This window comes from Thalassophryne amazonica, chromosome 7 (genome assembly GCF_902500255.1).
Source record: "Thalassophryne amazonica chromosome 7, fThaAma1.1, whole genome shotgun sequence".
Lineage (NCBI taxonomy): Eukaryota > Metazoa > Chordata > Actinopteri > Batrachoidiformes > Batrachoididae > Thalassophryne > Thalassophryne amazonica.
Genome location: NC_047109.1, coordinates 34,548,537 through 34,573,158, shown reverse-complemented (window position 1 = coordinate 34,573,158; position 24,622 = coordinate 34,548,537). Strand labels below are relative to the sequence as shown.

General features: G+C 43.2%; 1 protein-coding gene across 1 annotated transcript; it reads right to left on the bottom strand.

Annotated features, from left to right (window-relative positions):
• Positions 1-1,500: 1,500 nt before the first annotated feature.
• On the bottom strand, positions 1,501-24,622 carry LOC117513766 (C-X-C chemokine receptor type 3-like). The gene is given in 4 exon segments (XM_034173995.1): positions 1,501-2,763; positions 2,765-2,844; positions 5,589-5,939; positions 24,267-24,622. Coding segments are annotated over 3 exon segments (1,116 nt in total). The 5' UTR covers positions 5,937-5,939; positions 24,267-24,622; the 3' UTR covers positions 1,501-2,075.

Here is a 24,622-nt window from a genome sequence, read left to right as displayed (position 1 = left end):
ACCACAGAGGCACACCTAACAGACAGAGCTTTGCAAAATGTAAAGCAAAGAAAATGTTTTCAGTTTAATGCATTTGGCTGTATATTACTTCAACTTGAATGAGCTCAGAAAGCATGTGTGCATGTCATGCCAGAACTTGCACACACGCTTGTAGTCCATAAAACAACTTTTCTCTCTTCTGCCCTCTGGCCACACTTTCCACACAAAGCTCTCAGTGTTTATTCACGGCAGTAAACAGAGAAGGCGAAGAGGCTGCAGCTTTTTGTTTTTTCATTCTTCCTCTGCACTATGTCACCTGACTGATGACATCACAACCTGCCTGTGTCATCCTACAGTCGACACCCATGTTGAACAATGACACATTTCTAAGAAAACAAAAGCAATCAGTGGGATTTGCCCAGAAGAAAACCCTGTTGAGCTCACGCTCACGTGTACAGTAGAGTCATGCTACATGGACAGAAACCAGAACATAACCCTGCTCATACATTATCAACACACAGTGACTGCAAAAACAGACATGATACAAAAGTAGCAAACACACACACACACGGATATCATTTAAAATGAGCTAACACTTTGAGACTAAAGTTTCATAAAGTTAATCTGAGATTACAACACTATTACCACCCCAATTCCAATGAAGTTGGTACGTTGTGTGAACCGTAAATAAAAACAGAATACAATGATTTGCAAATCCTCTTCAACCTATATTCAATTGAATACATGACAAAGAAAAGATATTTAATGTTCAAACTGATAAACTTTTGTTTTTGTGCAAATATTTGCTCATTTTGAAATGGAAGCCTACAACACATTTCAAAAAAGATGGGACAAGGGCAACAAAAGACTGGGAAAGTTGATGAATGCTCAAAGAACACCTGTTTGGAACATTCCACAGGTGAACAGGTTAATTGGAAACAGGTGAGAGTCATGATTGGGTATAAAAGGAGCATCCCCAAAAGTCTCAGCCGTTCACAAGCAAAGATGGGGCGTGGGCAACTTACACATCTGTGATGGCACCATCAGTGCTGAAAGGTACATGCAGGTTTTGGAGCAACACATTCTTTTTCAGGGACGTCCCTGCTTATTTCAGCAAGACAATGCCAAGCCACATTCTGCACGTGTTACAACAGTATGGCTTCGTAGTAAAAGAGTGCAGGTAGTAGACTGGCCTGCCTGCAGTCCACACCTGTAGCCCACTGAAAATGTGTGGCACAATTTGAAGTGCAAAATATGGTAACAAAGACCCCGGACTGTTGAACAACTGAAGTCGTACATCAAGCAAGAATGGGAAAGAATTCCATCTACAAAGCTTCAACAATTAGTGTACTCAGTTCCCAAACGCTTATTGAGTGTTCTTAGAAGTAAAGGTGATGTAACACAGTAGTAAACATACCACTGTCCAAGCTTTTTTGAAACGTGCTGCAGCCATCCATTTCAAAATGAGCAAATATTTGCACAAAAACAATGTTTCAGTTTAAACATTAAATAGCTTGTCGTTGTGGTGTATTCAATTGAATATAGGTTGAAGAGGATTTGCAAATCATTGTATTCTGTTTTTAATTTATATTTTACACAACATCCCAACTTCATTGGATTTGGAGTTGTAACAGGTGTGTCTATTATTCTGGTCAATACATTTAGTAATCATGAACTCTCTATCATAAGATTACAATAACACCGAACTAATAAAATAATGCAAATCCAGCCTAAGACAGAACATATTTTCATGATGCTGTCACTCAGTTCATAGCAATAAAAAAATACTTATTTCCTATTTAAAAAACATTTTTCTGTAAAAATTATAACCAGACACAAACATCTACAGTACTAGTCATAAACAAACTGTGCAATACTGACGTTATAGATGAGGAGCGTAACATAAAAATATAAAAGTCCACATGATATGCATAAAAAGCTTCAATATAAGAGGCCTTCTGACAAAATACCCGTTTGTCATCATGACACACAACAGTTTTTTTTTAATCTCATGACAACACCTCCCACCACTTCCCGTTAGTGGTTTAAAGTCACTCAGGTCACCTCCGTGTCACTGATGAACACTTGTCCATTCATCAGCACAGGTCCGAGCGCACTTGAAGCGGAGCCTCCGATGTCTGATTCAGTGAAATCTTCTCGTGACCTTGGTCTGGAACGCTTTTCTCCTCCACACCCAACTCCCACAAGGAGCTGCTGGATTCCTCTTCTGGCCCTCCCACACATCTCAGCACTGTCAGTGTGCGCTGCCTGAAGTTTCGGCACAGGCTCAGATAGATCATAGGGCGAAGGCAGGCATGGAAACAGCTCAGGGCAGTCGTAACCCTCAGAGCTGTTTTCATGGAGGTTCTGCGTTCATTGTCAGCTTTGGTTGACGTTGCAGAGTTGCTTCTGAAGGTGTCCACGATGAGCGTGATGTTGTATGGCAGCCAGCAGAAAATAAAGACCAGCACCAGGGTAAAGATGACCCTGAGGGCCCTCTGCTGGCGAGGGTTCTGGGACTTGTACAGCAGCTGGAGCCGGACACATGAGTAGACCAAGACAACTGACGGCAGCAGGAAGCCCATCACGTGGAAAAGCAGGCGTGATGCCAGAAGCCCGTGGGACTGAGAGGAAAACAGGAAGTAGTTGTGAGCACATACTGTTTTCCCCTGTTCTTCATCTTTCACAACCGCCAAGAAAATCCAGTTGGGGATGGTGAGGAGCAGGCAGAAGACCCAGACTATCAGGCAGGAGACGTGAGCAAATCTGGGGTTTTTTCTGCAACATCTGGGCAGAGTGGACGACGGACATGTAGCGGTCCACAGAGATACACACCAGCAGAAAGATGCCACAGTAGAAGTTGAGCTACAATAAAGAAAATAAAAGTGTTGAGACAAAAACACCAGTCTTCTGTGATCCCCACTTTTTTCAAAAATGTTGCAATTGCTAAAATAATGTTGACATCAGGGGCTAGATTCTTAAAAACTAATTATTACTCGAGATGGACCAATCACAGAAGAAGAAGAACTACACTGCTTTTCCATCCAGCAGATACTCACAGCGCTTTAAAATGACGACTCCCATTTACTTCCCCAGCCAAGGCTGGTACCCATTTTTATAGCTGGGTGGAGTGATAATGATTCAGATTAAGTGTCTTGTGAAAGGACACATCCAAACACTCGATCTCCACACTTGACCTTAAACGCCAGTATTAAACTCTTATTGTGCTTGCAAGATTTTTACGAAGTACGCTCCAGTAAGACTGACCTTTGACCAATAGGTTTCTTGCGGTCACTGTGTGTAATGTGTATACTAAATATGGTAACAACTGGGACGGTACAAGTAATCGAGCTCACAAGTGACACGTTGCATGACTGACTGCCAGCACATAATGACATTTCGCCCACTGGCTGTGACTTTTGTGTGTGTGTGTGTGGGATGACAAACAACAACAGCTTTTGCTGCCTGTTTTACTGTTACACTTCTGTTACACTCTGCTGTAATTTTTGCTGCTTTGAATAAAACACTGCTGAACACAGAGCAGGAGACTCCAGAGCTATAAAACCCGGTTCACGTGGAAGATATTTAGGCCGATATCGGACCCCATTTTCCCCTTCCAACAGTCTTAAGGAGGCCTCGATTATCGTGATGACACAAAAGATAATCTTATCAGATATTCCTGCCGTGTGTGGTGTGTTAAGAGCGCTCTTATCTGCTCGAAAGGACGTCAGGGGCGCTCCGATTACAAATCGGGGATATTCAACATGTTGGATTGTCTTGATCCGATATCGCAGTGTGTGTTGTGTCACCCGACCACAAATGAACATGCAGCCTGCTGAATGTGACGTGCAGCCAATCAGAAAGCGAGGTGACGGACGTACGGAGCAGAAAATAAAATTAAAACAGCTGTTCTGACTTACCAGAAAGTTCGGTGGTCGCGCTGTCTCCACTCCTTTAAAGAATGCCTTTTCTTTTTCTGTAATTTTTTTCCTTCTGTTGTAAATAGTCCACAAAGTATCTCCATCTGTTTACTCTGAAGTCATGTTTAATCTCGAGAGATTTTGCAAGATTTCCTGTCTGACCTGGGAATGTTCGTGTTGTGGTGTGTTGTTTTTACCGTGTGGTTGCACACCACACTCTGTACAACCAAACCTGTCAGATCTGTTTTTTTTTTTTTTTATCTTCACGTGTGTGGTCTCTCGGGTTTTGGAAACCTACAGATAATTTTAAAATCTTGTCGTGTGAACCAGGCATTAGGCTTCTTTCTGTACATGCTGAAACAGACCCTTAACAATAATAAATGTTACACTTTCAGTTTGGCACTTATCAGAATCCACAGCACTTCAGAAAAAAAGATCTGAGCTTTTTCAAATATGCAGAGGATGGACTGTTACAAATACAGAAAGCTGTGCTGTTGGAAATCTTTTTTCCCCTCAACACCACTGTCAACATGTATGATAAAGAAATCAAAATATGGTGGCTTCACCCATGTTTTCTAGATCAGGGATTAATATAAAGGAATTTTAAACCTTGATTATATGTTTCCAAATTATATTCAAGTAAAACTTACTTTTGACTGTTTACCTATAGGTTTCTTGTGGGGGGTGGGGTGGGTCACTGTGTGACGCATATACCAAGTTTTGTGACAAGTGAGACAGTACGATGAAGTAATCAGAAAGTGTATATATGAGTATGTACACACACAGACTGATGGTTGGTTGTGGCAATACTGCACTGGTTTTAATATATATATATATATATATATATATATATATATATATATATATATATATATATATATATATATATATATATATATATATATATATATATATATATATATATATATATATATATATATATATATATATATATATATATATATATATATATATCTCTGCCTGTGGATGCGCATCTCTACTTGAATTCCAAGAATTTCAGGGGAGCGCTTTTTGACTGTTTTTGTTTCCATTGGGGTTCATAGTTTCTGTTTTGGTTGTGTAGTTTCTCTACTTTTCTGTGGATTGTCAGTGACATTGACGTGGTTTCATTTGAATCAAAATGGCTAATTATAAGTGTTTCTTTCCTACTTCTTGTGAAAAAGGACCTTGTGAAATAACCAGCGTCCAAGGCATGCTGAACCCATTACATTGATTTATTCATACTTATATTCATCTTTGACTGTGAAGGCCCATTTTTAGACATCATTTGTGATGTTATCTGGTCTCATTCAAAGATACTGAAGATATTTAAATTTTTCAAATGGCCACTGCTTATTTACAGATGTGGAATTTTACAAAGACGTGATAATACTTTAAAAGGCTTCATATTAATTCTTTACCATGAAAACATGGGTGAAGAAACCATTTAGATTTTTTTTTTATCACGCATAATTACAGTGGTATTGTGGAGAAAGAGGGTTTCAACAAAAGTGGACCTAATTTGCATTTAAAAAATAACCAATCCTGTAAAAACCCTTTAATATTTTTCATCGAGGGTGAAAATGACTTAAATTGAAAAAAAACCTTGAGAGTTACACTGATCCTGGTCTGCTGCAAGTGTTGATGCAGGAGGAAAAGCACAAAAGACAAGACAATGTTGGTACTTACATAAAAAATACCTCCGCTCATCTTGCAGAGAAACGTGCCAGAACACCACCCGCAATCTCGAGCGGCCTGTGTGGCCCAAAACGGCAGCGTCACCAGCAGCAGGATGTCTGCAGCACTCAGGTGGATGACAAAAATGTCCATCACACTCCAACATCTCCTCTTCAGTACCAGAACGACGAGGAGAAGTACGTTCCCAGTCAGACCTACAAGCAGCACCACCGCATAGAGCAGCGGGATCAGCACCGCCTCACGTCCCGCCGGGCTGCACTCCTCATTATACACATAGTCGCCATAGTCATAGCTGTCATTATGGAGAAAAATGCCACCGAGGTGCAGGTCCATGGACATCCTCTGCAGAGACAAAAAGTTCAAGACAAAATTCTGTAAGGTAAACTATTGAGAATGTGTTGCTGGAAAGCCCAGCTGAAGATTTATATGTGTGCGCAGGCTTACGCAAACCTCACATGGTGTGATGTCACTCAGTAAAGCAATTCTGGAGTGGGCTAAAACACTTTCCACTTACCCCAGTGTTCACACACACACAAAATCCATGACATAATCATGCTGTACACACACTGGATGTGAACTATTTTTAAATGGGCTACTTAGCCACAGTCAGTGTGGCAACATCGTTTTGGAGGAAAAAACCTTTGATGGCATACTGATGGACGTGCACACAGATCCACAGTCTAAATGAGGGAAAAATAAAACCACCACACTGTCATTATAACATTTAGCACAATATACACAAGTGCTCCGATGTGCCGCTATAGCAGCACGAGTAACTGTTAAAAAAAAAAGAAACGAAAAAAGAAGCAACACTAAAAGTGATAAAATTTGACCCTGCCAGGCAACACCTTGGCACAGCTCATGTGTGCCAAGGCCATAATCTAAAAAAAATAAATCCAGAAATAACAATGTATGATTTTTTAAATAATTTATTTGTATGTTACTGCTGCAAATAAGTATTTGACCACCTACCAACCAGCAAGAATTCTGGCTCTCACAGACCTGTTCATTTTTCTTTAAGAAGCCCTCTTATTCTGCACTCTTTACCTGTATCACGTAATTGCACCTGTTTGAACTTGTAACCTGTATAAAAGACACCTGTTCACACACTCAATCAATCACACTCCAACCTGTCCACCATAGCCAAGACCAAAGAGCTGTCTAAGGACACCAGGGACAAAACTGTAGACCTGCACAAGGCTGGGATGGACTACAGGACAACAGGCAAGCAGCTTGGTAGAGGACAACAACTGTTATGATTATTTATTAGAAAGTGGAAGAACCACAAGATGACTGTCAATCTCCCTCGGTCTGGGATTCCATGCAAGATCTCACTTTGTGGGGTATGGATGATTCTGAGAAAGCTCAGAACTACACAGGAGGACCTGGTCAATGACCTGAAGAGAGCTGGGACCACAGTCACAAAGATTACATTAGTAACACATGATGCTGTCATGGATTAAAATCCTGCAAGGCAGCAAGGTCCCCCGCTCAAGCCAGCACATGTCCAGGCCCATTTGAAGTTCACCAGTGACCATCTGGATGATCCAGAGGAGGCATGGGAGGTCATGTAGTCAGATGAGACCAAAATAGAGCTTTTTGTAATCAACTCCATTTACCATGTTTAGAGGATGAGAACAACCCCAAGAAAACCATCCCAACCGTGAAGCATGGGGGTGGAAAAATCATACTCTGGGGGTGCTCTTCTGCAAAGGGCACAAATTGACTGCAGCGTATTGAAGGGAGGATGGATGGGGTCCTGTATTGTGGGATTTTGGCAAACAACCTCCTTCCCTCAGTAAGAGCATTGAAGATGGGTCAAGGCTGGGTCTTCCAGCATGACAATGACCCCAAACACATAGCCAGGGCAACTAAGGAGGGGCTCCATAAGAAGCATTTCAAGGTCCTGGAGTGGCCTGGCCAGTCTCCAGACCTGAACTCAATACAAAATCTTTGGAGGGAGCTGAAACTCCAAACCTGAAAGATTTGGAGAAGATCTGTATGGAGGAGTGGACCAAAATCCCTGTTGCAGTGTGTGAAAACTTGGTCAAGAACTACAGGAAACATCTCACCTCTGTAATGGCAGACAAATGTTTCTGTACCAATTGTTAAGCTCTGTTTTTCTAGGCGGTCAAATACTTATTTTATGCAATAAAAGGCAAATTAATTATTTAAAAATCATACAATGTGATTTTCTGGATTTTTTTTTTTAGATTCTGTCTCTCATAGTTGAAGTGTACCTATGATAAAAATTACAGATGTCTCCATTCCCATTCTTTGTAGGTGGGAAAACCCCCAAAACTGACAGGGGGTCAAATACTTATTTTCCCCACTATATATATATATATATATATATATTCCTCCGCTCCTCTTTCCATGACAAAAACTCCTGTAACAGTGGAATGTGCCGTTCATTTCCAAACTGGACGCTGTGTTTTATCCGGGACATCGTCTGACTAGCACGGGAATTGCGGAAGACGTGGACATCAGCACTTTTTCGGCACATTGAGACAGACGTGCGGAGGAATTCCGCACATCGCGGCGGTGCCGCATGGCGCAAAGCAACGCCGTGATGAAGCCTCACAGGACATGTTCTGGCATGTCCAGGCTCATCCACAATTTCTCGGATAGTCACACGACTGAAAAACCACCAAAAGCCGTCTGAAAGCCATCTCAAAGCCGTCCTGTGAGACCAACACGGAGGTGGTTTTGTGCCGTGCCCTGAGCGGTTCCGTGGCGCATCCCTCCGCTTCTCTTTCCATGAAAAAACTCCTGTAACAGTGGAATGTGCCGAAAAAGTCTTGATGTCCATGTCTCCTGCCATTTTTGTGTAAGTCAGACGACATCCCCGATCAACAAAGCCTTCACGTTGGAAATGATCTGGTTGTTTCAGCTGGGTTTCAGCCTGTCGATCAGCGCGCTCTCAGCAGCTGTGGGCAGTCTTTAAACCGGCTGGAGCACTCCTTAATGTGTAATCCCCATAAAATCGTCCCTGAAAGCCATCTGAATGTTCTGAATGGTGTCCACCTGGAGGTCTCTCACAGCTTCTGGAAAAAATTGATGCAGCAAAGCTCCAAATTGTTCAGACATTTATTCACAATAAAAATCCGACAAGAGGGGTGGACCACTGCTCACACAAAGCCTGCTCACAGGCGAATGACGCAACCGACAGGCGTGAAAAACTCACGCATGCGCACGAAGGTTCAAGCTTGGCTGATGCAATCACACGTGATTCAAATCCATATGGTTTTTGAAAAAAATAAAAAGGTCGGATACTTTTCTAACAGACCTCGTATAGTGTCAATGATTCCATGGTTATTGCAAATGTAGTTTGAAGAATTCCCAGTCTGGTGAAGTTCGGATTTTTGAAGGTTGGAGCAGAGATAGAAAAACACAGAGGAGAGGAGAGAGGAGGAGATGCAACTGCCCTCGCCGAAGTCCCAGCTTCAATGGTGGGACTTGTTTTGGGAGGATCCATCATAACCAGTCATGGTGTTCATTAGTTGAGTATTTTCCCACAGATAAGATTTTTGTGGGAGACATTTTCTACACACCTTCCATAAAGAGTGGAGAAACTGCAGCCAAGCATAGTGTGAGAAATGTGCTTCAAAATCTACTTGGAGCCAGTGTCGTGGAGGAAAAATTGATTTTATCTGCAAGACGGAAGCAATACAAACGCAACAAATGGCGATCAGATCATTACTGACTGTCATGTGTTCCTATAATTTGGACTTTTTGAAAGGAGTTAAAGACAGTCAAATTACTTCATTCATTCATATGTCTTGAAAACATAATAGGTGAAGAGTGAGAGTGCTCAAAGGCTGCTAAATTTTGTGTTTAAGGAATCAGAGAACTAACTGGTTGGAACAGTTGACCAACATAATGCGAGGTGCCTTCAGTAATGACAAGAAAATATACACACCCTTATGTCTAACTGTTTGACAGACATACGAGTACTGAAGTGTTTATGAGATATTCATGTCATGGCCGAAGCATATGGTGAAATGTGAATCATCATATTGCATAAAACATGTTTTTCATCATTTTCTCAACTCTGTGGGTTGAATACATACAAACTCTAGGGCATGAATGAAACATTGCTAGCATTATTATTTGCAATACACAGTTGTGCTCAAAAGTTTACATACCCTGGCAGGATTTTTAAAATTTTTTGGCCATTTTTCAGAGAATATGAATCAGGGTTCTAGCTAGTGCAAACTTGCGTTATGGCCCGTTACACTATAATTTTGGACCGTTATGCTTATTTTGGACCATTATGCTTATTTTCAATACAGTGTAACGGGTCTGTAATCAACCATTTCTGCCGCGCGACTCCAGTTTGAAGTGTGAATCAATGAAGCAATGCTTCGATTCTATTTGATTTGCTGCTCTTCAGAAGCGGTAAGTCCGCTTCTTAACCCCTCTCAAAGCCATTAAAATATCGTGAGTCACTTTTGTGCAGATTAAAGTTGCTAAGTGGGATCATGTCTTGTGGCAGTCAAGAAACGAGAATCGTTCTCCGTTCCGTTGGCACAGCTCCAAATGCTGCATGGCTCTCTGCTGAGACAGAGTCCGGTCAGAATTAATAACTTCAAAATGAATTACCGCTTTAAATTCAATGACACCTCTTTGCAAATGTTGCAATACAGACAATAATCTGAGACATCCTGCATTCTTTATGAACCTGACGTGCAGCACAGCTGCAAGAGCTCAACTCATAGGTATGGAAAGACATTCATACCAATAATAATGTCTGAAAGGAAATGCTTTTGACAAAAACAGATTTTATTTCTGTTTATGTCCAGAGATCAAGGATCCACCATGTATGACATTGCCCACTCAACAAACTTCCCCAGCCTTCTGGACATGATGAAGAGACTTAGGCTGTCATACCTGGCTTTTCCCCTTTGGATACCCCTAGAATGGCCTATTTTTGGCTTAAATTTTCAAAAGCTCCCCCCCGCCCCGGTCGCGTCACTCCCTCGACATTACCACTATGCTAAAATTTTATCCTAGCTAGAACCCTGATGAATGATATCACAACTTTTTTTACTCATGGTTAGTAGTTGGGTCAAGCCATTTATTGTCAAATAACTGTGTTTACTCTTAAAATCAGAATGACAACAGAAACTAACCAAATGACCATGATCAAAAGTTTACATAACCCTGTTCTTAATACTGTGCATTGCCCCCTTTGACATCATCATCTTCAACCGTTTGTCTGGGATCGAGTTACGGGGCAAGAGCTCTAGCAGGGGACCCCAGACTTCCCTTTCCTGGGCCACACTGAACACCTCTGACTGGAGTTGTTCCCAGGTCATTGTGGAGATATAATTGCTCCACCTAGTCCAGGGTCTTGCCCGCGGTCTCCTCCCAGATGGACGTGCCTGGAACACCTCCCTAGGGAGGCGCCCAGGGGGCATCCTTACCAGATGCCCGAACCACCTCAGCTGGCTCCTTTCAACACAAAGGAGAAGCGGCTCTACTCCGAGCTCCCCATGGAAGACCGAGCTTCTCACCTTATCTCTAAGGGAGACACCAGCCACCCTCCTAGGGAAGCCCATTTCGACCGCTTGTACCCGTGATCTAGTTCTTTTGGTCATGACCCAACCATCATGACCACAGGTGGAGTAGGAACAAAGCTTGACCAGTAGATCGAGAGCTTCGCTTTTTGGCTCAGCTCCCTTTTGGTCAGTACGGTAGAATGAATGCAATACCGCCCCTGCTGCACCGATTCTCCAGCCAATCTCACGCTCCATTGTCCCCTCACCTGTGAACAAGACCCCAAGGTACTTGAACTCCTTCACATGGGGCAAGATCGCATTCCTTATCTGGAGTAGGCAATCCATCTCTTTCCTGCTGAGAACCATGGCCTTAGATTTAGAGGTGCTGATCTTGATCCCAGCCACTTCACCCTCGACTGCGAACCGATCCAGTGAGTGTTGGAGGTCACAGGCTGATGAAGCCAACAGGACCTCATCATCTGCAAAAAGCAGTGATGAGACCCTGAGCCCACCAAACTGGAAACCCTCCTCCCCCAACGACACATCAATATTCCATCCATGAATATCACAAACAAGATTGGTGGCAAGGTGCAACCCTGGTGGAGGCCAACCCCCACCGGAAACAAGTCCGACTTACTGAACAGGAAACCTGAACACAGCTCTCGCTTTGTGAGTACAGAGATTGGATGGCCCTGAGAATGGACCCCCTCACCACATACTCCCACAGTATCTCCCGGGTTACCCAAACATATGTCTTCTCCAAATCCACAAAACACATGTAGACTGGATGGGCATACTCCCAGGCACCCACCAGGATCCTTGTGAGAGTGAAGAGCTGGCTGGCTGTTCCACGACCAGGATGGAACCCCCATTGTTCCTCTTCAATCAAGGGGTTTGACTATCGGCTGACCCCTCCTTTCCAGCACCCTGGAGTAGACTTTACCAGGGAGGCTGAGTGGTGTGGCAAACACTCTCTGGACCCCTTTTTTTTTAAATATGGGGAGCACCACGCCAGTTTGCCACTCCTTAGTCACTGTCCCAGACCTCAACGCAATGTTGAAGAGATGTGTCATCCAAGACAGTCCCTCCACACCCAGAGCCTTCAGCATTTCTGGACAGATCTCATCATCCCCTTGGGGCCTTGCCACTGCAGAGTTGTTTGACTACCTCAGTTCCTTCCACCAGGGAAATTGATGATAATCCTCCATCAGCTTCCAGGTCTGCCTTTACTATAGAGGGCTGACGCAGGAGTTCCTCAAAGTGTTCCTTCCAACGGCAGATTACATTCACAGTTGAGGTCAACAGGGTCCCACTCTTACTACAGACAGCTTGGATGGTTCCCGGTTCCTCCCCTGAGGTGCCTCACAGTCCACCAGAAACACCTTGGTGCTGACGAGAAGTCCTTCTCCATGGCTGCTCCAAACTCCTCCCACGCCCACTGCTTTGCCTACTCCACAGCAAAGGCTGCCACCCTTCAGGCACGTCAGTACCTTGCAACTGTCTCTGGAATCCTCCGTGATAGCATATCCCGGAAGAACTCCTTCAGTCAGACAGCTTACCTGACCACCTGTGTCAACCACGGTGTCTAGGGTTGTCGCCCCTTGCGGCACCCAAGACCTTCAGGCCACAGCTCCCCGCTGTAGCTTCAGCACTGCAAGCTTTGAACATTGTCCATTCTGCTTCCATATGCCCCCAACCTCCACAGGGATGCTGGAAAAGCTCCGCCAGAAGTGTAAGTTGAAGATCTGTTTGACAGTAGGCTCCTCCAGATGTTCCCAGTTTATCTGCACTATCCGTATGGGCTTACCAGGACTGTCCAAAGTCCTCCCCCACCCCTCTCTTCACCCGACTGTGCAGAACATGCGACCTCAGATCAGATGATACAATCACAAAATCGAACATTGATCTTCAGCCTAGGGTGCTCTGGTACCATGTACACTTATGAGTACTTATATTCAAACATGGTGTTTGCTATGGACAGTCCATGACTAGCACAAAATTACAAAAACAAATGACCATTCAGGTTTAGATCAGGGAGGTCGTTGCTCCCAATCACGCCTCTCCAGATGTCTCTGTCATTGCCCACGTGTGTGTTGAAGTCACCCAGCAGAACAATGGAGTCCACCACTGGAGCCCCAAACAAGACTCCATTCAGAGACTCTAAGAAGGCCAAATACTCCAAACTGCTGTTCGGTGCAAACACATAAACGACAGTCAGAGTTTTCCCCCCTGCCACCTGAAGGCGCATGGAGGCAACCCTCTTATCTAACGAGGTAAACTCCAACATAGCAGTGCTCAGCCAGGGACTCGTGAGTATTCCCACACCCACATGGCACCTCACACCCTGGGCAACTCCAGAGAAGAATAAGGTCCAACCCCTATCAAGGAGACTGGTTCCAGAGCCGAGGCTATGTGTGGAGGCAAGACCCACCAGATCTAACTGGTATCGCTCCACCTCTCGCACAAGCTCCTGCTCCTTCCCCACAGTGAGGTGACATTCCACACCCCCAGATGTTCCACACCCACGCCGAGGTCCTCGACTTTCACTGCAACCCATGGGACAGCCCATCGACACCAGCTGTTCCCCCTACGGGTGGTCAGCCCACAGGATGGAGATGGAAGGTCCAAGTTATCTTTTTGGGCTGTGCCCAACTGGGCTCCATGGCAAGCCCAGCCACCAGGCGCACGCTGATGGGTCCTCCATCCAGGCCTGGCTCTAGTCAGGGGCCCCGGGCTTCCTCCCGGCCGGGTCACATTTCCTCTGCCTTGTGAACTATTGTTAGTCTGTCCTCTCGCCTGAGACCAATTTGCCATGGGAAACCCTACCAGGAGCACAAAGGCTCAAGACAACAGAGCTCTCGGGTTCATAGAGGCACACAAACCTCTCCACCATGATAAGGTGATAGCTCCAGGAGAGGAACCACTTCCATCCATCATATGGCTTGGACTATTTACATCAATTATGAAGAAATACAAGCAGTATGGCACTGTATGGTAAATGTGCATGGAGTAGACAGTTCTCAAAAAAATGGAGTGACTGTGCAAGAAAGAAGAGTGAGGAAAGCCACCAAAACATGCAGAAGATGTTTTATGGCCCAGTCACACGGCACATGACGATTCCTGAACGAAGGGAAAAAGTAAAAAACGTCACAATTCATTGAGAAAAGGGGGACGAAAGAGCTTTTATCACCGAACAGTCTGCGAAGCAAGAGCGCAAAAGGGACGAAAGTGGAAATTAACAAAACTGAAGCTCACGATCTCGACGAAACGCACCTGGAGCCACAGCTGGAGCAGTGTGTGTCTGCGTCTCTGCGTTCCAGGACTCGGCGCTGGGACGGAGCTCATAGCACCTGAGTCCTGGAGAAACTGCAAACAGAATCTGTGTGCATGTCGGTGGACCACCTGCTCTGGTTCCTTGTCCAGAACAAAAGAGGGATCATGTCCATCATTATCAGAATCCACACTGTCTGTTGACATGCTGCGCACGCTGTTTTCCTCCAATAAAAAAAAAGTGCGCCGTGTAAATTAATCAGTGTGTGTGAACGCGCGCATTGACTCATATGTGGGGTTATTCCACCAGCTGATCACTGATCCACAACGTGAATTCTGTCTTCCAGAACAGCTCTTTATATAATCATTTTGATTCATCTACCTGTTGCCACATGTACAGAAGGACTGGATTGTCATTCCTACACTCAGATTGTTATATTTAATTAAAATAATAAGCGCACGCAGGAGCTCCTGCTGCCGCTGATGCTGCATTCAAGTACCGTTGGAAATTACCCAACTTTGTTGTTTCAAATTCAACAGTTGCTTGTGGCAAAAATAATTAATTATATCCACACAAAGATTAATTTTGGCCTATGTAAGGTGCCCTGAGCTCATTGAAGCTGCCCCCCCACACAGATAAAAAAAAAAATCCAAGCAAGCAGGCTGAGTTTGCCCTGTAATTTCTGATGTACATGAACGCAGCAGCAGCCTCAGCGCTCACAAACCGGCTTCTGCGCTGTGTGAAAACGTTCAGCTGCTCCAATGAAGTCAAATTAAACAACAACGTTACAAAAACTACACAAACGCTTAAAAAATGTCAAGAACGACAGCAAAACAAGACAGACGAATTGAGGTTTTCGTTGCCCTTCATTCAAAATTTTCAACAGTTTAAAAATCCTGACGAAGCGCCCGCTGCGCGAAGGTTAAACGATGCCAACGACAGTCAACGAAGGTCCAGATTTCTTGTTTCATCAGGTCTTCGTCACCCTTCGTTAAGTGCCGTGTGGACTGGGCCTTTAGGCTTATGCAGCTGTGACTGGAGAAATTGTGCACAGTGCAAATTCTGGATTTTGTATCACCAGTTATACAGCTTCATGATGAAGTGATATACACAAGGATTTTCTTAAAAAGAAGACCTAAAAGTTTTGCTACAATTTGCCAGAAGGTACATCCGAGATGCAAGGGTTTGTTCCATTCTGGTGAAAGAATATCCTTCTCCGCTCTACTCCACTGTGAAGCTAAGAGTGGTGATGCAAAATGCAAAATATCAGCGAGTCAGCAGGTGCATTTCTGGAAAACGTCTTACTTGACATTTCTAGCCATTTCTCTACATGTGATGTCCATTTCAGGCAAAGCAGAAACATCCCGATGGCCGACAGACGGAGTGAAACAAATGCTGCTGTGTATGATAAGGGAGCTTCTGAGCTTTCACTCAAAAGTGATGGCTCGGATTTACAGAGAGGAGGTGATACGCTTCACCCCGAAACACTTAATTTTTTGATAGTCTGTCAGATTTTGGATCCTAATGTGTGCTGACTCTGCTGTCTGTGTTGCAGGACGCTATTTTACTGCCACTGCGAATAAACAAATGGAATGTGTCCAGGATGTAATGGGAAAACATCTCATGCAGGCTGCCATGGTCAGACACTGCGCACAGAGGTGGGCTTAATCACAGAAGAACTGTAGAGGACATCTGTCCACAGTTGGATGGCATGGACGCGGACATAGTTTTCCGGCTGGCGATCACATGAAGTCCATGTGTGACGGTGCCAATCAGGACCTCTTTGGTGAGTGGACCGGGACATTATTCTCTGGATGGCAGTTGCGTGCGATCTGTGCATGACGACTTCTTTGATGGTGTGGACTTATTATATTTAACCTTGGAAATCATTCTACACGTGGGTGAGTACCCTGTGTAGTGTTTTCCTTTTGTATTTTGTTCTCATCAGTGGAGGTGGTAGGCTCTGTTATTTTTATTTTACCTTGAGAGAGTCTCTCAGATTTTGGATCTCAATGTGTGCAGTCTGTTCTCTGTACTGGAGCAGCATGTTGTTTTCACCCCGTTATAGCTACTACTGTGAACGTGCACGTGGGACTCTTCACTGTTTTTCAGGCTGTCTGATCACACAGATGTATTTCTTACATTTTGAAGTTACATCGATGACAACACTTATAAGCGTGCACAAAGCTGAGCCTAAACAGAGACTGTTTTTAATAGGCTGTGTTCATGACTAATGGATGTGCATGCAAGTCTTCTCACCATTACTGCATCAAAATTCACAGTTATCACTTACAAATGAGTCATCATAACATAACACCACGCTTATGAAAACTTTGCAATTAATCTGAGGCTCCGTTCTTAATGTTAGCAACAACATTCCATTCAACAGCGTGCTGGGACGTTTCCTCAAAGCTAAGGAACAATGCTGCTCGAAAAACGAGTACTTTGTTCTCGGCAGTCTGCGTAGCTGATTATATGCTGATCATGGAAGTGCACAAAGTAATCCTTGCGTGTCATCCAATGGTCACTAACAGCCTAGATCTAAACTGTTATGATTTGTGTGCAACATGTCCTATAGATAGACAGATCTTTACTGTTATTGTCATTAGACAATGAAAGGCAGTTCAGCAGCTCTTCATTCTCAAATTAGCAGCACAAGACATAACCAAACAATATATGGCATGTAAAAAAACAGAATAGAAGTAGAAAAAAAATAGTATTGTATAAAGTTATATACCTGGTTAAAATACACAGTTATTTAGATAGTTCAAAGTCCAGAACTGTGCAAACGGCATATGGTGCAAACATTCTAGAGTGGGTGTGGCAGGATGTGCGGGTGTAACTCTCCAGTAGAGGCTGGTAGTTAGGAGGGGAGGGGGTGATACAGCTTTGACAGCCTGGGGGAAAGCTGTTTTTCAGTCTGTTTGTGTGAGTTTTTGTTGTCCGGTTTCTCTTTCCCGAGGGGAGGGGGGAAAACAGGTAATGTACAGGGTGTCCTTTATGATGCAACTGGCTCTCCTGAGGAGTCAGCCAGCATGAAAGTCTTAGAGGAGAGGAAGTCTGGTCCCAGTAACATGCTCCACTGCCCTCACCACCCATTCTAGGTTCTTTCTGTCCTCCACTGTGCAGCTGTACATCAGGAGGCTCTCTATCGTTGAGCAATAGAAGTTCATCAGCAGGTTTTTGAGGGAAGGTGGTCATGCTTTAGCTTCTTGAGGAAGTAAAGTCTCTGTTGAGCCTTCCCCACTTGTTGAGAAGTGTGGGTGGACCAAGTGAGGTCAGCCGAGATGTGGACTCTGAGAAAGTTGAAGTTCTCCACCCTCTGAACCGCATCTCCCTGTATGAGAGCAGAGTGCTTGGTGTGTTTCAACCTCCTGAAGTCCATGATCATCTCTTTTGTCTTTGTGATGTTTAAGTTCAGGTTATTGTTAGATCACCATGCTGTCAGGTGCCTGTAAGCTGAGTCGTTGTTGTCTGTTGTCAGACCTACCATGATGGTATCATCGGCGAACTTGACAATGTGTAGGTAGAGTGTATGGTGGGATGGGGGGGGTGGGGAGTGATGTGTGAAGAAGTCGTGTGTTAAGAGCCAATATGTTTAAAGTTTGGGCAGGTTTACATTAGGGTGTGATTCAAGCTGACTCAGATTTCAACGAAACTTGGCTCAGAGGTGGAACCTACCAAGAAACGAACTTTTGCATATTTTTGCCTTGAACTTTGATGACCCCTGGCAAAGGTCACCGTTTCATTTTCGGTCAAAAAGTAAGTCCCTTCGGCTGCTCCCTTGTTTTTTGCACTCGGGGTCACCACAGCAAATCCAAGGTGGATCTGCATGTTGAATTGGCACAGGTTTTTACGCCGGATGCCCTTCCTGACGCAACTCCACATTACATGGAGAAATGTGGCAGAGGTGGGATTTGAACTCAGAACCTTCTGCACTGAAACCAAGTGTATTAACCACTTGGCCACCACCCCTGCTGTTTCATTTTCGGTCATTGCTTGATAGGTTCCGTCTCCGAGCCATTTTTTATTCCGAGTCGGCTTGAATCACAGCCCACCTGATCCTTAAAAAACTGGCTCTTAAATTGTGTCTTAATCACACCATCCTAATAATACCCCTGATTTAAATTTGAAACACACACACACACACACATATATATATATATATATACACACTCAACAAAAATATAAATGCAACACTTTTGGTTTTGCTCCCATTTTGTATGAGATAAACTCAAGATCTAAAACTTTTTCCACATACACAATATCACCATTTCCCTCAAATATTGTTCACAAATCAGTCTAAATCTGTGATAGTGAGCACTTTTCCTTTGCTGAGATAATCCATCCCACCTCACAGGTGTGCCATATCAAGATGCTGATTAGACACCATGATTAGTGCACAGGTGTGCCTTAGACTGTCCACAATAAAAGGCCACTCTGAAAAGTGCAGTTTTGTTTTATTGGGGGGGGGATACCAGTCAGTATCTGGTGTGACCACCATTTGCCTCATGCAGTGCAACACATCTCCTTTGCATAGAGTTGATCAGGTTGTCAATTGTGGCCTGTGGAATGTTGGTCCACTCCTCTTCAATGGCTGCGCGAAGTTGCAACGACGAACTGGAGTCAGGTCGAGACCCCGATGAGGACGACGAGCATGCAGATGAGCTTCCCTGAGATGGTTTCTGACAGTTTGTGCAGAAATTCTTTGGTTTATGCAAACCGATTGTTTCAGCAGCTGTCCGAGTGGCTGGTCTCAGACGATCTTGGAGGTGAACATGCTGGATGTGGAGGTCCTGGGCTGGTGTGGTTACACGTGGTCTGCGGTTGTGAGGCTGGTTGGATGTACTGCCAAATTCTCTGCAACGCCTTTGGAGACGGCTTATGGTAGAGAATGAACATTCAATACACGAGCAACAGCTCTGGTTGACCTTCCTGCTGTCAGCATGCTAATTGCACGCTCCCTCAAATCTTGCGACATCTGTGGCATTGTGCTGTGTGATAAAACTGCACCTTTCAGAGTGGCCTTTTATTGTTGGCAGTCTAAGGCACACCTGTGCACTAATCAGCATCTTGATATGGCACACCTGTGAGGTGGGATGGATTATCTCAGCAAAGGAGAAGTGCTCACTATCACAGATTTAGACTGGTTTGTGAACAATATTTGAGGGAAATGGTGATATTGTGTATGTGGAAAAAGTTTTAGATCTTTGAGTTCATCTCATACAAAATGGGAGCAAAACCAAAAGTGTTGCGTTTATATTTTTGTTGAGTATACATATTATATATATATATATATATATATATATATATACACACACACACACACACACATACATATATACAGTGGTGGGCACAGATAACCAAAAAATTAACTTCGATAACAGATAATAAGATAACTGAAAAGTTATCTTTGATAAAGATAAACCAATAAACCACCCAAAAATGTATCGGAAGTTACAGACAATTGATAACCGATGAATTCCAGTGTTGTCTATGGGACATTTGCAGTACTAAAGAGCTGAAATTGATTTTTAACACGATTGCTTTGAAAGCATCAAAAGCGGTAAAAGACCTAAAGAATAACCAAGAATGTTTGACCATGCTGGCCCTGCAGGAAACAGCACAGACAAATCCTGAGAGCATCCACAAAATCAACTCTTTACTAATCATAATCATTTTTCTTTCAACATTCTGTCCCTGCTGAAAGCTCTTGTTTACAACAGCACTCCCACCACAGAGGAACACCAAGAGCAGCCATAAGGCCAGCTCCCTATCAATTTCAACACTCCGGTCAGGCGGAGGTCTTGAAAAATAAAGTCATACTAACTTATGGTTTTTTGAAAATACTGACAGAATAACTCCATTAAAGTCAATTCTGTCATTTGTACAAAGTTAAAATATAACATATATCTTTTAATGTTGAATAAGGCACTAATTTTGAGGTTTTGTAACAAACACACACCGCAAAGCATTCTGGGTAAACGTGCTAAACAGTGATTGGTTCAGTAATCCATTATGTAACCCAACACGTTAATGTGACGTGTGTCGTGTGTTGGTTTAAAGATAAATGTGCTTTTGTAAAACATTACATTTTTATTTGTAAAAACAGGCATTTTTACGGAGCCCCGGAAGTGTCATCGCAATTGCATGTTTTAAAACTTTTATGATGTTGTAAAACGTGCACTCAATATTAGTAAGTAAGTAAGTAAATTTATTTATATAGTGCCTTTCACAGACATAAGGCCATATACACACGTTGTTGGGTATTTGTAAAACCGAGTATCTTACCCTTTCAGTTTGGGGAAAAAACTTCATCCACACCACGTCGTTTAAAAAAAAAAATCCATCCACATCGAACTGTATAAATGTGTTGTAATTAGTCTGCCAAACCTTTGGGTGGCGGTACTGATTAAAATTCTATCCAATCAGGAACCTTATTCTCTTGTCGTCACTTCCACAAAAACTAAAAACATGGCGCCAACCTCGTTCGTGTGGACCGATAAGGAGTCGGAATTATTTCTAACCGTCGTTTTAGAATACAAAGTTAACGAATATATGCACACAAAAAGCGCCTGGACAATGGACAATACCAACACTTTGAGAGCAGCCAGGTACCCAGACATTTAATACTGCCATGAACACTCCTGGCCAGTAGATGGCAGTAGCGGCCTTAAAAAAATGTCAAACAAAATTCCAGATAATCCGTGTCTGCAACATTTAAGATGCATGGAATTTAACAAACGCAAATACACTAATGTCTATAAACCCAGAGAATATATTCACGAGAGTTTTAGGCACTAGAGTTTAATGCTGTTATCTATGGACCCTGAACAGAGTGTCTGAAATGCATTTGTCCTGTCGTGAACATCTGAGATTACCTTATGCTACCCATAATGCATTGCTGCCTGGCACAGCATGTGCTCACAAAACCTTAAAAATTAGCACATTATTTTAAAACGAAACGTATATCTGATATTTTCACTTTATAAACTTCAGACATGACAATAATTTTAAATAACTTGTCTAAAATGAGTGGTTAAAATTTGAACCATAAGTTAAACATGTATGCCTCTGGATGACTTGGTGACATTGCGATTATATTAGTATGATGTTAAAGGAAATGACTTTTTTTTGGTCACCAGTTCTCCTTTGCTTACAGACGATAGAGTGGTTTCTGTTTGCAGAGGATAGAACAACATGCCTATTAGGAAACTTTTAACAGGTAGGTCTCTACAGCTTTAACAGTTTTGAAAATGTTTTTCACTGTTCAGCTTAGTTTAGTACGTTATCAGTCTAAACGTTATCAGACGGTAATTCATCGGAAGATAATTAGTCCGATGATGGTTTTTAAATTTATCTAAAAAGATAATCTGATAATGAAAACATTATCTTCGATAATTATCTGTTATCGGAAGTGTGCCCACCACTGCATATTATATATATATATATATATACATACACACACACACACACTCACATACACTCAAAAATATAAACGCAAAACCAAAAGTGTTGCGTTGGCTTGTGGACGTTGGTCCACTCCTCTTCAATGGCTGTGCGAAGTAGCTGCATATTGGCAGGAACTGGTACACGCTGTCGTATACGCCGGTCCAGAGCATCCCAAACATGCTCAATGGGTGACATGTCTGGTGAGTATGCCGGCCATGCAAGAACTGGGACATTTTCAGCTTCCAAGAGTGTGTACAGATCCTTGCAACATGGGGCCGTGCATTATCCTGCTGCAACATGAGGTGATGTTCTTGGATGTATGGCACAACAATGGGCCTCAGGATCTCGTCACGCTATCTCTGTGCATTCAGAATGCCATCAATAAAATGCACCTGTGTTCTTCGTCCATAACAGACGCCTGCCCATACCATAACCCCACCGCCACCATGGGCCACTAGATCCACAACATTGACATCAGAAAACCGCTCACCCACACGACGCCACACACGCTGTCTGCCATCTGCCCTGGACAGTGTGAACCGGGATTCAGCCGTGAAGAGAACACCTCTCCAACGTGCCAAACGCCAGCGAATGTGAGCATTTGCCCACTCAAGTCGGTTACGATGATGAACTGGAGTCAGGTCGAGACCCCGATGAGGACGGCAAGCATGCAGATGAGCTTCCCTGAGACGGTTTCTGACAGTTTGTGCAGAAATTCTTTGGTTATGCAAACTGATTGTTTCAGCAGCTGTCCGAGTGGCTGGTCTCAGACGATCTTGGAGGTGAACATGCTGGATGTGGAGGTCCTGGGCTGGTGTGGTTACACGTGGTCTGCGGTTGTGAGGCTGGTTGGATGTACTGCCAAATTCTCTGAAACGCCTTTGGAGACGGCTTATGGTAGAGAAATGAACATTCAATACACGAGCAACAGCTCTGGTTGACATTCCTGCTGTCAGCACGCCAATTGCACGCTCCCTCAAATCTTGCGACATCTGTGGCATTGTGCTGTGTGATAAAACTGCACCTTTTAGAGTGGCCTTTTATTGTGGGCAGTCTAAGGCACACCTGTGCACTAATCATGGTGTCTAATCAGCATCTTGATATGGCACACCTGTGAGGTGGGATGGATTATCTCAGCAAAGGAGAAGTGCTCACTATCACAGATTTAGACTGGTTTGTGAACAATATTTGAGGGAAATGGTGATATTGTGTATGTGGAAAAAGTTTTAGATCTTTGAGTTCATCTCATACAAAATGGGAGCAAACCAAAAGTGTTGCATTATATTTTTGTTGAGCGTATATCTATACACACACACACACACACACATATATATATATATATACACACACATATACACACACACATATATGTATACACACATACACACATACACACACACAGGGTGGGCCTTTTGATTGTACACAAGTGTTTGAAATGAGAACTTATTTGAAAATTTTATTTACAGACTTGTAACAGAAGCATCAAATTAACATTTGATACCAAAGGTTTCCCACTTTGTCCCTTGTTTCCGCACAGTTCAGTAATTGATGGACATGTTCAATCCACGCTCCTCTTCTTTGGATTACAGCTGCAACACGCACATTGAAGTTTGTGATGACATTGCCCACATCTCAAGAGGGTTTCTTCCGAATTTCGTTTTCATTTGCAGGAATTGATATTCCTGCAAATGAAAAGAAATCTTTGTTATTTTGGAAATTGTACAAATTAAAAAAGTGGTAACATTTTATTGGCCCCACCCTGTATATATAAATTTAACCTGTGTCTGTTTAGTGTCAGTGCCGATTATCCCTGCTTTCATGCAATGTTAAAAATGATATTTTTGGTTTAACCATGTGAGCACTGATAACAGGAGCAAGGGTAATAAAATGCATCGTTTTTCTGAGCCATCTTCAAAGACAGAACAGGACAGTCGAAGCGTTTTTTTCCGTTTCAGTCACCCTTGAAGATGATGTCCCTACTGTAAAATTAAGGGAGGAAAAAAAAGTTACTTCGTTGGTCTCACCTCGACCGTGTGTGTGTTCTTACCCATACTCCACCTCTTTATCCATTTATGGGCTGGCTGAATGCCAGTTACACAATTGATAAGAACAATATTTCTGCATGTAAATATTCTAATAAATGGCCAATAAAACACATTTTTAAATATGACCATATGGAGCCCAGCAACCCAAACTACACCACAGACTGTGTACACACACACACACACACACACACACACACACACACACACACACACACACACACACGGACAAAGTGAAAGTAAAGAAATAAAGTAAAAAGGAACTGAAAGGTAAATTTTGATTTGGGTATGTTGTGGAAACCACAGACTGAACTGACTCAGCAGATATGATTAAAAACTCGGAGTTGGTTATTTGCTAAAGCTGTGAACATTTAAAAGCAAACAGCAGATCTTCACTCACCTCCTCAGTTTTCGGACAGCAACAGAACGACACAAATGTCTCCTCCCCAAACTATTTCACAAAAACTGGACGTCCACGACAACGTTGAAACGGCTTCTTCTCATACTATTTTACAAAAACTGGATGTGGAGGTTTGAAGAACTGAAGGTCAGTAACACCTCAGCACAAAGCAAAACAAAACAGCCACAACAAACACGCTCGACAACCGGAACTTTCCCATCAACGTACTGTGCGCACTGACCGTGACAGTTAGATCACGCAAATAAAACCTACCTTACTGTGAAATAACTGGATTTATCAAATGTTTGAAACAGCTTTTTATGGTACTACCAAACATAAACTGCGCTCGCAATCAA